The sequence below is a fragment of the Mesoplodon densirostris genome, chromosome 7 (assembly GCF_025265405.1).
Source record: "Mesoplodon densirostris isolate mMesDen1 chromosome 7, mMesDen1 primary haplotype, whole genome shotgun sequence".
Taxonomy (NCBI): Eukaryota; Metazoa; Chordata; class Mammalia; order Artiodactyla; family Ziphiidae; genus Mesoplodon; species Mesoplodon densirostris.
The window spans coordinates 73,445,596-73,462,470 of record NC_082667.1 but is presented as its reverse complement, the minus strand read 5'-3'; the positions used below and the strand labels follow the sequence as shown (position 1 = coordinate 73,462,470).

Sequence of the window (16,875 nt, the reverse complement as noted above, 5' to 3'; positions counted from 1 at the left end):
GGGCCCTGGCAAGAAACAAAGTTCTGGGAAGGGGCCATGCCACACTGAAACCAGACCTGAAAGGGAGAGGATCTGTACATCAGGTAGTTGTGGGTCACTGACCAGCCTGTGGATTGGCTATTTTGTGCTAAGTGTGCACTCCTAATACAGTCAACTAAAGTGGAAATTAAAATGAATGTGATACAAAGTTTGAGGATACAGAATGATGTAGTAGACACCAGGCCTACATGCTTGGTAGAAGTAGCCACCATTTATTGAGAGTTTACTGTGTGCCAAGCACTCTATAAAGATCTTTACATATATTTTCTTATTTAACTCTGAAACGATATCAAAAGGTAATTAATTGTTTCCATTTTACAGATAGGGAAATGAAGATTCAGAGTGACTAAGTAACTTGGCCAAAGTTATATAGACAGTAAGTAGTTGACCCAGGGTTTGAATCCAGGCTGCCTGACCCTAAAGCATTTTCTTTTAACCACTGTATTATACTTGCATCCTGTAGGTAGACACGGACCAGATCATGAAGGGTCATCATATGTATCCTGTGGGGTAGACATCTGGGATATCTGCTTATCCATGCCCCCTTCTCTGAAAATTGTCTCTGACCTACCTACATTTTTTCGTCCAGTTACAGCGTATGGTTGATTCCTGATCCAAGCTGGGCAAATCACACTGGTTCAGGAACACTGGACTCTAAAGATCATGTGACTTGCAAGGCTGAAGACCCTATTTCGGGGCAGCCAGTCCTGTTTATTGTCTCCTGTGTACCAAGTATTGTTCTAAATACTAAGAAGACAGCAGCCAACTAAACAGACAGGATTTGCATACTGGAAATATTGTAGTGGACAAAGACAAGAATCTTGCCAAATGGAGCTTGCATTCTAGAGTTTTCTGCAGAGTAACAGGGGAAGAAGCTGGTCTGCATAGAACAGAGGAGGTCATGCAGCTTATACAGATTAGCTCATTGTTCTCAGTTCTTCACCTCTGTGTATCCATTCTCTTGCCATGGCTTCTTGGTGAATGGAGTATACTTCCCTGTCTTTTGATTTTGAGCTTGGCAAAGTCATTTTGCTTTGGCTAATGGAATGTTAATGAAGTTGATGTAAGCAGTGTCTCAGTATGCCAGTCTTTTTAGAGGCTGAATAGTATTCCACTGTATGTATATATGCTACATTTTCTTCATCTGTCAGTGGGCATTTAGGTTGCCTCCGTGTCTTGGCTTTGTGAAGAATGCTGCAATTAACATGAGAGTGAAGATACCTCTTTGAGGTCCTGATTTCAGTTCCTTTGGTTAGATACCCAGAAGTGAGATTGCTGAAGCATAAGTAACTTAGCTAAGAGAATAGTTAATTCATACCCCACCCCCCAACTCTTCTCCTAAAATAATGATTTTTTTCCATCTTTGTCAGGATAAGACTGATCTGGAGCACAGTAACCCTGATTGACTTGTCCCAATATTATTGAGATGTCACTTTCTGTTTGCAAACAGTGTAAGCTCTCCATTTGTGCAGCATTCTGTCTAGGTATGACTAGGTTTTAGTTTTAATTTTTTGAGGAACCTCCATACTGTTTTCCACAGTGGCTGCACCAATTTACGTTCTCACCAACAGTGTACAGGGGTTCCTTTTTCTCCACAGCCTCACTAACCCTTATCTTTTCTTACTAACACTTGTATATGTATAATAGCCACCCTAACTAGTGTGAAGTGATATCTCATTTTGGTTTTGATTTGCATTTCCCTGATGATTAATGATGTTGAGTACCTTTTCATATTCCTGTCGGCCATTTGTACGTCTTCTTTGGAGAAATGTCTATTCAATTCCTTTGTCAAATTTTTAATCAGGTTATTTGTGGGGGTTTTTTGCTAGTGAGTTGCAGGATTTCCCTATTTGAATATTAATTCTTTCTCAGATATATGGTTGGGAAATATTTTTTTCCCATTCTGTAGGTTGCCTTTTCATTTTGTTGATTGTTTCCTTTGCTGTGCAGAAGATTTTTAGTTTGACGTAGTCCCACTTGACCATTTTTGCCTGTGCTCTTGGTGTCATATCTAAGAAATGATTGCTAAGACCACTGTCAGGAAGCTTTCCTCCATGTTTTCTTCTCAGAGTTTTTACAGTCTAGGTTTTACATTTCTGTTCTTATCCATTTTGAGTTAATTTTTGTGTATGATGTAAGAGAAAGGTTCATTTTCATTCTTATACACACGGATATCCAGTTTTCCCCAATACCACTTACTGAAGAGACTATCCTTCCCCCACGGTATATTCTTGACACCTTTGTCAAAGACTGGTTGTATGTGTTTGGGTTTATTTCTGGGCTCTCTATTTCTGTTCCATTGGTCTATATGTCTGTTTTTAAAACAATCTCACTTATAATACCATCAAAAAGAATAAAATACTTAGGAATAAGCTTAACTAAGGAGGTGGAAGACTTGTACACTAAAAACTTATAAAACAGTGACAAAAGAAATTAAGGCAGACACAAATGGAAAGACATCCATGATCATGAATTGTAAGAATAATATTGTTAAATTGGCCATACTACCCAAAGTAATCTACAGATTCAGTGCAATCCCTATCAAAATCCCAAAGATCTTTTTTTACAGAAATAGAAAAAAAAATCCTAAAATTTGTATGGAACCATAAAAGACTCCAGCCAAAGCAATTTTGAGCAAAAAGAACAAAGCTGGAGGCATCGCACTTATGATTTCAAAATATATTGCAATGCTTTTTAGGTTTTCTTGAATGAGGTCTGAAAAGTCTCAAAAATCTGAAAATTCTACAACCACATTTATTTTTCACCAGAGATAAATTAAGTGAAATACACCATATTTGATACTTCATTGCAAATGTGATTTGTACCAGAACATCAAGTACAAATCATATCAACATCTCTAGCTGCAGTCTTACTGTATGCCTCTTGCTGCCTCTAAATACCTTTTCTGTGCAATGGTTTTAGATTAACTTTTAAACACCAGCTTCCTCTGTTCCACTGCTAAGGCTACAGCATATATTTATAAAAACATTTCTGCTCACTAGGACGCCTAGTTAATTACATACTGAGCTTGTATCAATACTGGGCTTGTTGACCTGCAGGCTGTTTAGAAGTTGGAGCCGTAGGAGACCATCTGCCAATCTCTGCCATTGGAAGTGCTTTTCTCTATTACTGTAATGAAATCACTAAAATCATTTCCTGTTTCCAGTCCTTGTTCAGATCTTCTATCTATTGTCAATAAGAGGATATTAAAATACTCAGGAAAGTCCACATGTCCTTTTCATCCTAGTCCACAATGTAGCAAGTGTCTTTGTGTTTTAGTATTGGAAATAATAAATAATGACGTCAAGTCTATTGTAATAAAAGAAAGCCTTATTAAACTCTAGCTGCTTTTCCTTTGACATCACGGGATCTGTTTATAATTACTTTTATGGGTTTTCCCCTTTACCATTCAGGGTTTATATGATTACATGAGAAACTGAAGCATTTTGGGGAACAGTCCCTTCATAGAACTGACAATTTCCTGCTCAGGCCCATTGTGCATGCAAACTCCAACAACGAGATAGTGAGAAGAAAGGACAAGGAGGCTTTCTGTACTCTGGAGGAGTTTGACTTACTGAAGTATGGGTTTGCTTCCGCGAAGGAGTGTATGTTGAAAGCAAGGTGTGTGGGTTGGTGGGGAACTTATATTTATCATAGTCCACAGTTCAAGAGAGTGCATATAGAAGTCACTCATTCGATGTAGGATCATGTAATTTTGTTTTGAATGGCTCCTACTGACCCCATACCATTTGAGGAATTTGGCATCTTTGGAAATTAACTCTCCTTTGGGAAGGCTGGTGGCATTTGTAAACCTATGAGTGTGCTTTTTTCACAATGCAACTGGTGTTACCCAGGAACAAGCAGTCACGTGGCCAGTCAGCAAGCACTTCTACTGGAGCAAACTTATGTCCTGTAACTTCTCCATCACAGAGAAGCCTGTATTCTGTCACCACTGGTAGGAAAAAAAAAAATCTTCTGATGTTGTGGACCCTGGAACAAAGTCCCCAAATTGAATTTTCTAATTTCTTTTTACGTTTGGACAAAGCAGGTACCTGTCCTGTGTGTCCTAAGTAACTTATAGAAGTTACTTTAATTTTTATGATTATAGTATTCAATATTTAAAGCAGCTTGGAGACTTCCTGCTCCAAATGCACCCCTTTGCTTGTTGCCCACGTCAAGTGATATCTGAATGGTCTTTAAAAATCCAAATTTCACATTTTTGGATGAGTCTTGAGTGATCTGAAAATCTTAGTAGACTTTTCTCTTTCTTTTCTATTTGGACATGTTTTAATGTGGTTTGGCAATTTCTTTAGGGCAATTGCTAGAAAACACACAGTTTTCCAGAACAACTCACAAAGCACTCAAGGATTATTTTATCTTTTTAGGAAGTTGCCACAGGTTGTGCCCTGAGCACTTACAGCCCAAAGGAAACCAGGAGGATCATGCTGCAGAAGCCCTTTGGAGGAACGTGCCAGCTGCTCCGTAACCATGAGTTGGCTCTCCTTTGATGGAGAGATTAATAGTTTCCATAATCATATCATCCTGGTTGCTCTGTGCCCAGAGTTTACTCAGACTTGAAAGAAATGGAAATTAATTGAAAAGGAAAAAAAAAATTCTTCCTCTCTTGCCTCCCCTCCAAACCTCTCATCTGGAAAAGTGATGAGAAAGAGATTCAAGGGTTTGTAGCCAGTGGGAGCTGAGATATTTATTTTCTTTTGCAATTCTGGATATAAAGGACCAGAAGAAAGCAATTGGACGGTGGGGAGGAGGCAGGTATGGGAAGAGAGTCTAATGTTTAAAGGCCTAAATAATTCCAAACAGAGCAGAAACACTGGGCATTGGAAGCAGGATACACACAGAGGGTTGTCTGTGAAGCCATGAGCATCTGCTCCTGGAAATAAATTCAGAGGGAGCAGAAAGGGTTTTTTTTAGCTGCTGTGATTGTCATCAGATGAATTGGGTTGGTCTAGTGGTTTTTAAAAAATTTTTATTAATTTTATTTTTTGCTGTGTTGGGTCTTTGTTGCTGTGTGCGGGCTTTTCTCTGGTTGCGGCGAGTGGGGGCTACTCATTGCGGTGGCTTCTCTTGTTGCAGAGCACGGGCTCTAGGCGTCCGGCCTCTGTAGTTGTGGCACGTGGGCTCAGTAGTTGTGGCTCACAGGCTCTAGAGCGCAGGCTCAGTAGTTTTGGCGCACGGGCTTAGTTGCTCCGCGGCATGTGGGATCTTCCCAGACCAGGGCTCGAACCCATGTCCCCTGCATTGGCAGGCGGATTCTTAACCACTGCGCCACCAGGGAAGCCCTGGTCCAGTGCTTTTTGTCTGTCTACTTCTACCACAGAGGAGCTGCCATGAGTTTATTTGCCACATCCTGAGTTTGGGAAATACTTATCTTTGGTTAAAATCTATTTCTTTTCTGGCTGTGAAATTTGAGCTCAATTCTTTTTAGCCTGTACCATCACTCTGGACCAGTTCTCTCACCCTACATGCTCATGTTGATTTCTGTTAACATTGCTGTTGAGCCTTGAAGTATTTTAGTGGTAGAGGATTTTGTCTTCTGTGAGAGAAAATGGATGTTCATAAAACACAGGTCTCTTGTCACATCTTTAATCAGGGATAGACGTCCAGTATATGAACATTAAGTGCTTTGTTGGAGTTTACTGAACCAGTAAGAGAGAAACTGGATTGTGGATGAACACTTCTCATTCATTCGTGCCCTGTTATGTTGTAATGTGTTGAACTTGCCATGTGTTAAGTAAGCACTGTGCTCAGTGGGACTAAAAAGTTGACAATTCAAGACAGGAGGAAAACAGAGCTAGTTAACAGACGTTTATTCCATTAGTTTCCAAAAGTCAGAGTCCATGTCACTTCTCCTGAAATGATATACTTTCACTTCTCCAAGTTACATGCTAGTCAGAGATTTGGGACTGTCTTGAGACTTACATAACTATAAGAGGTGTATAGGTCCCTTTGTGGGTAGATATCTCCTTGCAGTTAAATGCAGGCCCAACAGCAAGCTCCCTTTCACTGTTGCCCATCCTCCATGACAATTAAGGACATCAGATAAATGCTTGCCCCCGCTCTTCTTATGGGATCTTGTAAGGAAAGCACCTCCAGCCGAGGGCTTGGCTACATCCCACCTGCAGAGGGAGGCTCTGAGAGCAAGTGGAGATGCCAACAGGCCTGCTGTAGCAGAACATGGTGATGTCACAGCAGAGGCTGGAGGGAGGGGAGGCCCTGGTACAGGAGGCTGGAGGACTGATGTGTATGTCGGAGACTCAAGAAGGGTTTGTTGCCATTGGGAGCTGAGATGAGGCCTAGTCACTCAGGGAGCACTATGGAGCCTGACCCAAGCCCAAAGAGACAAAATCCTGAATTTACAGAAGCTGTAGGACACAACCTCAAATGATGGTGAAGCACAAGCACTCCGGAAGCTAAGAGGTCAGAGTTGGAAAGAACATAATCTTCACATCCACCATGAGGTCTCAGCTACACCCCTCCTCTCCACACCTGGACAGCATCTTAGGAGGCAGCTTGTGAGACACCCAGCCTTTAAAATTTTTTTTTTTAGTGAAAGATTGCACAGTCTTGAAGGGCCTATTTAAATTATTGGACCAGAGTGAATTTAAACGGAATTGGATCTTTGGTTTTTTAATTTTCCTGCTAATAACAGATGGGGATCCAGAGAAATATCAGATTTGTTATGGTAACAAAATGAAGTTGTTACTTTTTCTCTCCACATCTGAGTAACAATGTGAGTTGAATTTTTTTTAAGGTCAAATATAATTTTAGTGGGCTTCCCTGGTGGCGCAGTGGTTAAGAGTCCGCCTGCCGATGCAGGGGACACGGGTTCGTGCCCCGGTCTGGGAGGATCCCACATGCCGCAGAGCAGCTGGGCCCGTGGGCCATGGCGCTGAGCCTGCGCGTCGGGAGCCTGTGCTCCGCAAGGGGAGAGGCCACAACAGTGAGACGCCCGCCTACCGCAAAAAATAAATAAATAAATAAATATATATATATATATATATATATATATATATATATATATATATAAATTTTAGTTAAACCTGAATTTATTATAAGATACCTTCTTTTTTTTGAATTTTATTTTTTTATACAGCAGCTTCTTATTAGTTATCTATTTTATACAGATTAGTGTGTATATGTCAATCCTAATCTCCCAATTCATCCCGCAGTGTGAGTTGAATTTTGAGACCCTGTAACATGGGGGAAGAGTCAGAGGAGATGAAGTTGCCAAAGTTTTAGCAGATAAGTGAGAATCCTTACAGATTCCTTTTGGAATTACTATAGTCAGATATACTCAGTATTTCTCCACATAGATTCATTTCCAAGAAAACTAAGAGGAGGACAATAGATGAAAAAGATATTTCATTACATTTCAGGAGGCTTGCTGGCTGACATCTTTTGTATCTAGAATCCATAGGGACCACCTAATATGTATGGCAGAGCCATGAAGGATCTTTATCTTGGGGTTAAAACCAGTGTTCCTTTAAAAGCTGACACATCTAAAGGAAAAGAAAAACTGGAGAATTCCAGATCTAGTGTACAACCAGTCTCTGTGAAACAGGAGAGACTGCCTAAGTAGTGTTCATTGATACATTCAGCAAGCATTTAGTGATCGCCAGCTACATGTCAGGCACAATGCCAAGTGCTGGGGATACAGTGCTTGGAATGTGGCAGTTGTTCCACAAATGTTAAATAAATGAATGAAAACTATGCTCCATTTCCAGAGGTAGCCTTACCTGAAGCTAATAAAGCTTAAACTTAAAGCAGTGGTTCCCAAACTTTGATGCACATAGGAATCACCTAGGGATCTTTAAATGTTTAAAAAACTATACTGGGGCTTCCCTGGTAGCGCAGTGGTTGAGAGTCCACCTGCCGATGCAGGGGACACGGGTTCGTGCCCCGGTCCGGGAGGACCCCACATGCTGCGGAGTGGCTGGGTCCGTGAGCCATGGCCGCTGAGCCTGCGCGTCCGGAGCCTGTGCTCCGCAGCGGGAGAGGCTACAACAGTGAGAGGCCCGCGTACCGCAAAAACAAAACAAAACAAAACAAAACTGATGCCTGGCTCTCACCTCCAGACATTCCGATTGGTATGGGGTGCAAACTGGGCATCAGGAATTTAAATCTCCCCAAGTGGTTCTCATGAACAGCAAAGTTTGGGGAGCACTGGTTTAAGGACCTCTCACTTGCTTAGGCCTCTTCCAAGTCTGTTGTATTGATTGGATTTCAAGGTTAGCACAAAGTTTGTGACTTCATAGCATTTCCAGTGCAAGGCCTTTTCAAGCAACACACTGGTCTTTTTACTGTGTCCCTGGAATTCTGTACGTCACCATCCCCCCTACCTTTCTTGGAGGAGTTGCCTGGTGACACTTATGAAGCTGATTTAAAGCTCTACAAACTTTATTCAATGACTTTATTACAGAGGCAAACAATAACCATGTCTGCTGCACATGTGGGCCAGTTGGCAGAGAGGAGGGCCACGTGTGGAACTTCCTCTTCTTTGCCTTTGTCCAGGTGCACACCTGGGAGTGTATCTCCATGACTCTCAATAGGGTGAGCACGACCACAGTCTGTAGAGGAAGGAATGGAGCAGCTCGCTGTGCAGGAGCTGATGAGAGGTTCTCAGTGGTGTTTTGAAGTGGCTTTGAACTTGCTAAATGAGGTGCACACCTGGGAGTGTATCTCCATGACTCTCAATAGGGTGAGCACGACCACAGTCTGTAGAGGAAGGAATGGAGCAGCTCGCTGTGCAGGAGCTGATGAGAGGCTCTCAGTGGTGTTTTGAAGTGGCTTTGAACTTGCTAAATGGCTGTGTGACCTGTATTTACCCATATCATCCCCGGAGTACAAAGGCTGCTCGGGGTTGTCTGAGGCTTCCTTTTCCTGGCCATGCTTTGGTGTGAGTCCTCTTGGCTGCTTCTGTGTATCAAACACCTACTTAGCAGGTCACATCCAAGTTATTAATGCATCTGATTATCAGTGGCTTTGTTGCCCTCTGAGGAAAATGTTATGTAACACATAAACCAGAGCCCCCGGTGATGACTAAAGGCAGATTAAGGGCATGGCTGCTCCTCTGTCTCTAGGGAAGGACTGGGACTTTTTGGATTAACTTCTGCTGTAATAGAGTCTATAAAGTCTTCTAATATCTGGCACCTAAGAAAATGTGCCCCCAACTAACCTCTTCCAGGGTGGGGTCTGGGGTATTAATGCCATGTAGATAGGATTTTTCTATCTCTCCTTTCTGACCCTGTGGAACTCCAGGAGTGGCATTCCTTGTCTGTCTGAATGGTATACCTTCCTCTCTTGCCTCTTCCAGGTGGTCACTTTTAGAGTCTTTCAGAATCTTCCTGATGATTGTGAAAGCTTGGCCACACTGTCTTGAGCTCAGTTGGAGAAACAAAGGAGAAGGGATGTTAATCATCAAGTTTGCTCATTTTCCCTGATGCAGACTCAGTGATACCCTTTCATAGAAGCTTCAGAGATCATTAATTAGACAAATGGTACTGGCTTTGCTTTCTGCAGCCCCAGCAAATGCTATTTGACTTGTAGGAGGAATGACTAGTTGCATTGAATGAGAGGGGTGATAACGCCTGTTTAAACAGTACAAAGCAAACATTAAGACAGCAGACACTGGGGGAAACCAAGTGTGCCCAGGCAATGGGCCCTGTTTCTTCAAGCGCAGTTGTTTCTCATGCTATAAGATAGTCTCTCTCACCCTAAAAGTCTGAATAGCCAGCACTTCCTAATAGTGGCATTTTCTCACACTGTTTGCTTTATTAACTTGAGCAGGAATGCTATATTGCACAACTCCAGGGAGCACCATTCGCACTGTCTTTTGTAAATCATGCTCCCTGGATTTAGAATGTCTTGGGTCCTTCAGATGGTATTGGGTGCTTTCATAATTACTTCTCAATAATGGACTAGGAGGTTTCCATATGACTCAGAGCCCAAAGTCAAAGAAGTCTAGAAACCTGAAGAAACTAAAAAAAGGAATAAATCCTTTGGGTTCCTTAGTCCATTTTTTTTTTTGAAATTTTGTGGTACATGGAGGTGAAAAATTCTCTGGGTTAACTGAGGTCTTGGATTCTGGCCCCCCTCTGTCACTGCCTGTGTGACTTCAGGCAAGTTATAATGCACAGCAAGTAGAAGGCTTTGTCATGACCAATACTAACTGGGCTTGTTTTGCTCAATGTGTTTGACCACAAGCCAGCGTTTTTTGGAGTAATGTGTTGAAGCAAAGATGTTCAAATGATAAACAGAGTTTCCAATTGTAAGTTGTTTTTTTTTTTATAGCTGCATTGGGTCTTCTTTGCTGCACGTGGGCTTTCTCTAGTTGCAGCGAGCGGGGGCTACTCTTCATTGTGATGTGCAGGCTTCTCATTGTGGTGGCTTCTCTTCTTGCGGAGCTCGGGCTCTAGGCGCGCGTGCTTCAGGGCTTCAGTAGTTATGGCTCGCGGGCTCGGCTCTAGAGCGCAGGCTCAGGAGTTGTGGCACACGGGCTTAGTTGCTCCGCGGCATGTGGGATCTTCCCGGCTCGGCGCGAACCCGCGTCCCCTGCATTGGCAGACGGATTCTTAACCTTTGCTCCACCAGGGAAGCCCCAATTGTAATTTTTAAAAGTGGAATTGAGAATTGAAGCAGATTTGGAATGAAACTTGTGTAAAGCTTGTGTAAACAGACTCTTACATGTGAGTCATTTGGATGTTATCAGAGATGAGTGATCACTGAAGGCACCATGTTGTAAAGATTAATGTTTTTTTGGAGGGAGATTTAGTGGATTTAGATCTTGAGGACTCAGGAGATTATGTGTGACCTGATCTCTCTCCTCATCCCTTTGCATCATCAAATTAATTCCATCTGAAAATGGATAGAACCCCATATGGCTTCTAACATCTGAGGTCTTACTGCACAAAAAAGAGAAAGTCCTCCGTACATTCCATACAGTATACACCCACATTTGATATATTATTTAATGACTCAAAACTAAAAATTCAACATGACTTTGGCTATCTTAGAAGTGTGGCATCTTGGGACTACAACTTTTAAAAATAATTGTGCAGATCATGAATGCTATTGTTACTTTTCAAACTTTGATAAGGTATTTGTATTAAGGTTTTAGAGTTAAGACATGTATTAAAATAAATGTTCCTGTCTGTGGTGATATTCTAGTTTATATTGAAGAGCCATAAGGAAAGGAAGAAGAAGGAAACTTCCAATTATTGAGTGCTTAGTATATGCTAGGACCTGATCTGGGGAATTTACATACATAGTCTTATTAATACAACAGTCTCTCAAGGGAGATAATATCATCTCTGTTTTCTGGATGAAGAAAGGTTCAGAGAGGTTGAGAAATTTTTTGATGATCACAGAGACAATAAGTGGAAGAATTGGAATTTGAATTGAAATTTGTCTGACTATAAAGCCCATTTTCTTACCTAAAAATTCTTCCTTTCCTACATCTAGCATATCAAACATTGAACTGCCATCATGTGAAATGCTGTATCAGTTTTACTTATTTTTCCCAAGGAGACACATGAAATGACAAAGACAGCAAGTCTCCAGAATTGGAACACTTTCCCTTGTGTGAGTATTCTGAAAGTATAATACCCATGCAGTCTTTCTGGAAAAAAAAAAGTCAAGGATTTACTTCAAGAAGATAAAAAATAAATTCATGGTAACATAGCCTTTGGTTTAATAAAAAAAAGGGGGGCAAGCTTCAGGTATGGCTGGTTCCAGACATTCAAACAAAGTCATTAGTCCTAGTTTCTCTTCATGTTTCAGTAGTACTCTTCTTCACGTTGGTGTCATTCTCCACTGGCTAACTTCCATTAACTCCAGGCTTTTATCCTCCAAGGTTAAAGATAAGAAATAGGGTCTTCTTCTAAATTAGAAACAAATCTTAGGCCTGATTCTCATTGGCTCATACTGACCCATCACTGAACCGATTAATCTGGCTAACGGCTTACAGTACTCTGATCAGCTGTTTAGAGTCATGTGGCTACCCTAGGACTGGGTAGGGAGCAGGTAGAATGAGGTCCGCCTAAAGCAAATAGACTGAGACTGGGAGAGCTGTGGGTCTCCAGAGGAAAACCGGGGTTCAGTTAATGGAAGAAGAAGAAATAGATGCAAAGCATAAAAACAGTAATATCCTCTACAAGCAATGAACCAATAAATCAGGAAATGTGTCAGTTAAGATCAAATAATCACCGGGACTTCCCTGGTGGTCCAGTGGTTGGGACTCTGTTCTTCCACTGCAGGGGCACAGGTTCGATCCCTGGTTGGGAAACTAGGATCCTGCAGCATGCTGCATGGTGCAACCAAAAAAAAAAAAAAAAATCTCAGATAATCAGTGATGAAGTTAATGGGGCATTTGATGCAATTGTTAAATGTTAATGTACTAACAACTTGTGAATAAAATTCCAGATTATTGCAACACATAGTTGAAGCTCAGTAAAGAATTGTTGAACAAATGAGGTTCAGGGTGGAGTGGGCAAAGTAAAACAGAAGTAAGAGCATTCCAAGTGCCTTGTCTTATTAGGGAGAAAGGTTATAGATACTGACTAATCTTGGTGTTGTTAGGATTATATACATTTAAGTATGTCAAGCATTCAAAAATGGTTACTATTGAAATAAAAAAAAGATGTGGAATTGCTAAACCACTAGTTTTAAAAAAAATGGATCAAAGAAACTTTGATCTATCCAGCAAAATCAGGTTAGGAAAGAAAAATAAATATACATTTTAGGACTAAATATACCCATGATATGAATGAGTTAAATCCCATTATTAAAAGATAAAGATTTTTCTCAGAGACAAGATCAAGTTTTATGTTGTTTACAAGAGACAAACCTAAAACAAACAACACTCAATAAAGGGGTGGATAAAGATAAACTAGGTAAGTGATAAAATAGAAAGCAGGAATTGAAAAACTAAGAATAAAATTAACAGCAAAAAAAAAAGATACCTGGGCTATTTTATAAACTATAAGTGATACAATTAATAAGATGTAACAGTCATCAACTTTAGAATACCAAATAGTAGTGGGAACAAATATAATGCAAATTTTATTAGAAATACAAGGAGCATTTTTTTATTGTAGGAAACTTAAACTTACCTCTCTGGACAAACCAAGTTTAAAAAAATCAAAGTAAATTAAAAGTAAAGACATAGAGAATATGAATAAGAATATTTTTAAATGTTGATTTTATATATTTTAATTATTTATCAAATCTATGTGCCAGGCATTATTCTAAATACTTTATAAGTATGAACTCTTTTAATCCTTATAACAGTCCTCTGGGACAGGCATGTTACTATCTTCATTTTACAGGTGGGAAAACCAAGTCATGGAAAATGTAAGTAACTTGCCTCGCGTCACATGGCTGAGTAAATGACAAGACTGTGTATGGCTCAACAGTCCAGCTTTTAACTCCTACGCTTTGAATGCACACATATATAGACCTTTGTACTCTACAGTAAAGAATATTTGGGGGACTTCCCTGGTGGTGTAGTGGTTAAGAATCCGCCTGCCAACTCGGGTCATGGGTTCGAGCCCTGGTCCTGGAAGATCCCACATGCTGCAGAGCAACTAAGCCCATGTGCCACAACTACTGAGCCTCCGCTCTAGAGCCCGTGAACCACAACTACTGAGCCCACGCGCCACTACTACTGAAGCCCGCGTGCCTAGACCCCGTGCTCTGCAACAAGAGAAGCCACTGCAGTGAGAAGCCCACATAGCACAACGAAGAGTAGCCCCTGCTCACCACAACTAGAGAAAGCCTACGCACAGCAACGAAGACCCAGTACAGCCAAAGATAAATTAAAAAAAAAGAATATTTAGGCTTTCCATATTTCGTTCTTATCTTCTTCCTGGACTTAACAGAAGACTAGACTTCAAAGCTCTCTTGTTGTAAGGAAGAGCAATGTGATTAGTTATAGCCAATGAAATGAGAACAGCGATGACAAGTATCAATTCTGGGCCAAAGCATTTAAGAGCTGACATACCACTATGACACTCTTCCTTCTCTTTGTGTGACAGCCATAGCTTGAGGTGGCAGAGCCACAGGATGAAGTTGCTCAAATCCCTGAGTAACCACACAGAGAACCACATGCAGAGGAGCTTCCCTGGAGTCACATAATACATGTTGGACTTAGAGGGAGAGAGACGTAAACTTTTATTGTGTTAACATAATAAAGGGATTCATTACTGTAGGATTGCTTACTCTGCCCTGATTATTACATACCCCCAAATGAAGAATTCACATTCTCTTCAAATTTAATATAACATCCATAACAGTAGATAATGTGATGAGCCACAGACATCCTAATAAATTTCCATAAGTAGAAATCATACAGACACATTTTTTTTTTGCGGTACGCGGGCCTCTCACTGTTGTGGCTACTCCCGTTGCAGAGCACAGGCTCCGGATGCGCAGGCTCAGCGGCCATGGCTCACGGGCCCAGCCGCTCCGCGGCATGTGGGATCTTCCCAGACCGGGGCACGAACCCGTATCCCCTGCATTGGCAGGTGGACTCTCAACCACTGCGCCACCAGGGAAGCCCCAGACACATTTTTTGACTCAGGAGCAGTAAAGAAAATTTAGAACGGAGCAAAACCAGAAGAACATAACCACATGGAAAATGAAAAAATTTTTTTCAATGAAAAGACTCAAAACTGAAGCCAGAAAGAGGCAGAAAACCTTAAAAGACTAATATTCACATTGAAAAGGTAATAAAAGAACTATGCCATCTCTACCTCAAGGCAACAGAAAATGGTGGGAAATTTCTGAATTATTTCTACTGAAATAGCAAAACTGGATAAGAACAGTCACACACACACAAAAGGAAACTATAGGTCAATCTTATTTATTAATATGGATGCAAAAATTCTAAACAAAATGCCAGCAAATAAAATTCAGATATATAAAAATATAATATATTAAAAAATACATAAAAATACATATTTAAAAAACCTGTCATGATCAAGGTGAGTTTATCTCATGGATGCAAGGATAATTTAACATTAGGAAATATTTTCATGTAATTCATTACATTAATGGACCAAAAAAAGTAGAGCTGTGATCATTTCAGTAAATGCCAACAATTCACTTGATAAAATTTTACATCTGTTTCTAAGAAAAACCCCTTTATAGTCTGAAATAAAAGAAAATTTCATTAACATAATACCTATAGCAGATACGATTCTTAATTGAAACATTAGAAACATTCCCATTAAAGTCTGGAACAAAACAGGATGTTATTATTGAAAATTGTTCTGACAGCCCTACTAATAGAATGGGATGAAAAACAAATAGGTATAAGGTTTAAATATTGAAAGGCTCAAAATGTTATTTTTTCATAATTTATTTTGTTTTTCATCAGTCTTTTTCTTGTCAAGTAGCACACAGAAGCAGAAAACGGAATCTTATTGAATTATTAAAAAGCAAATAACCCTGTTTCCATCACCCAGCTCAAGAAGTAGAACTTTTGTCAGTCGACCAGTTGCCCCTCTATATGCCCTCCAAACCACTGTACTGACTTTTACGATGATCACTTACTTAAAAAGTGCTATAATTTTTTTCAGGTTCCCTTTCAATGGATATGATTATATACCTAAGAAGTCAAGAGACTCACCTGACTGACCTATTAGAACTAATGAGATCAGCGGGATGGACTTTGCTCCTACAATTACCTTCTCAGTTTCCTCAGTCATCCATTTCTTCTGCCCTGTTGGGTCATTCTTTCTCTAGTATCTCCTGTTTAAAAAAGAAAAAAAATCCCTCCCTTTACCTCACGTTCCCCTCCAGCTGCTACCACATTTTTATGCTCCTCTCTACAACAAAACTCCTGAAAGAGCTGACATCATTTCTGTGGCCTAATATCACCTCTGCACATGTAAACTGGATTCCCTCTGCCCCACATCACTGACATTACTCTTGTCAAGGATCCCAATGACTTCCCTGTTCCTGGATCCAGTGGTGACAATTCTGTCCTCAACTCGGAGTAGCATTAAAGGCAATTGAAGGTCTTTTTTAAAAAAAATTTTATTGGAGTATAGTTGATTTACAATGTTGTGTTAGTTTCAGGTGTACAGCAAAGTGAATCAGTTATACATAGGCATATATCCACTCTTTTTTGTTTTTTCAAAGGAGTGACCCAGAACTTGCACCATATGCTTTCTTTTTTCTTTTTTAAAAAAAATTTATATATATATATATATATATTTTTGGGGGGGTGCTGTGTTGTGTCTTTGTTGCTGTGCACGGGCTTTCTCTAGTTGCAGCGAGCGGGGACTACTCTTCGTTGCAGTGCGTGGGCTTCTCATTGCGGTGGCTTCTCTTGTTGCAGAGCATGGGCTCTAGGTGCATGGGCTTCAGTAATTGTGGCACGCAGGCTCATTAGTTGTGGGGCATGGGCTTAGTTGCTGTGCGGCATGTGGGATCTTCCCGGACCAGGGCTCGAACCTGTGTCCCCTGCATTGGCGGGCGGATTCTTAACCATGGCGCCACCAGGGAGGCCCCACTCTTTTTTTTTTTTTTAAGATTCTTTTCCCATATGAAGTTCTCTTCTTTTTAAAAAAATTTTAATTTTGATTGAAGTAGAGTTGATTTACAATGTTGTGTTAGTTTCCGATGTACAGTAAAGTGATTCAGTTATATTCTTTTTTTAAATTTATTTATTTTTGGCTGCTTTGGGTCTTGGTTGCTGCTCATGGGCTTTCTCTAGTTGTGGCGAGTGGGGGCTACTCTTCATTGCAGCGCGCGGGCTTCTCATTGTGGTGGCTTCTCTTGTTGCGGAGCATGGGCTCTAGGCATGCAGGC

The 16,875-nt window shown here is 40.7% G+C and overlaps 1 protein-coding gene across 4 annotated transcripts in view; it reads left to right on the top strand.

Moving 5' to 3' along the window:
• Nucleotides 1-16,586, top strand: part of SAAL1 (serum amyloid A like 1) — a 43,532-nt gene extending 26,946 nt beyond the window's left edge. The window contains exons 13-14 of one of the 4 annotated variants that reach the window (XR_009533045.1): nucleotides 11,521-11,640; nucleotides 15,639-16,586. Coding sequence is in view for 3 of the 4 variants with exons in the window: in XM_060105370.1 (XP_059961353.1) it covers nucleotides 2-145 (144 nt within the window). In the remaining variant the exon portion in view is untranslated. The other 3 variants (XM_060105371.1, XM_060105373.1, XM_060105370.1) reach the window with 3 other exon arrangements.
• Nucleotides 16,587-16,875: the final 289 nt, after the last annotated feature.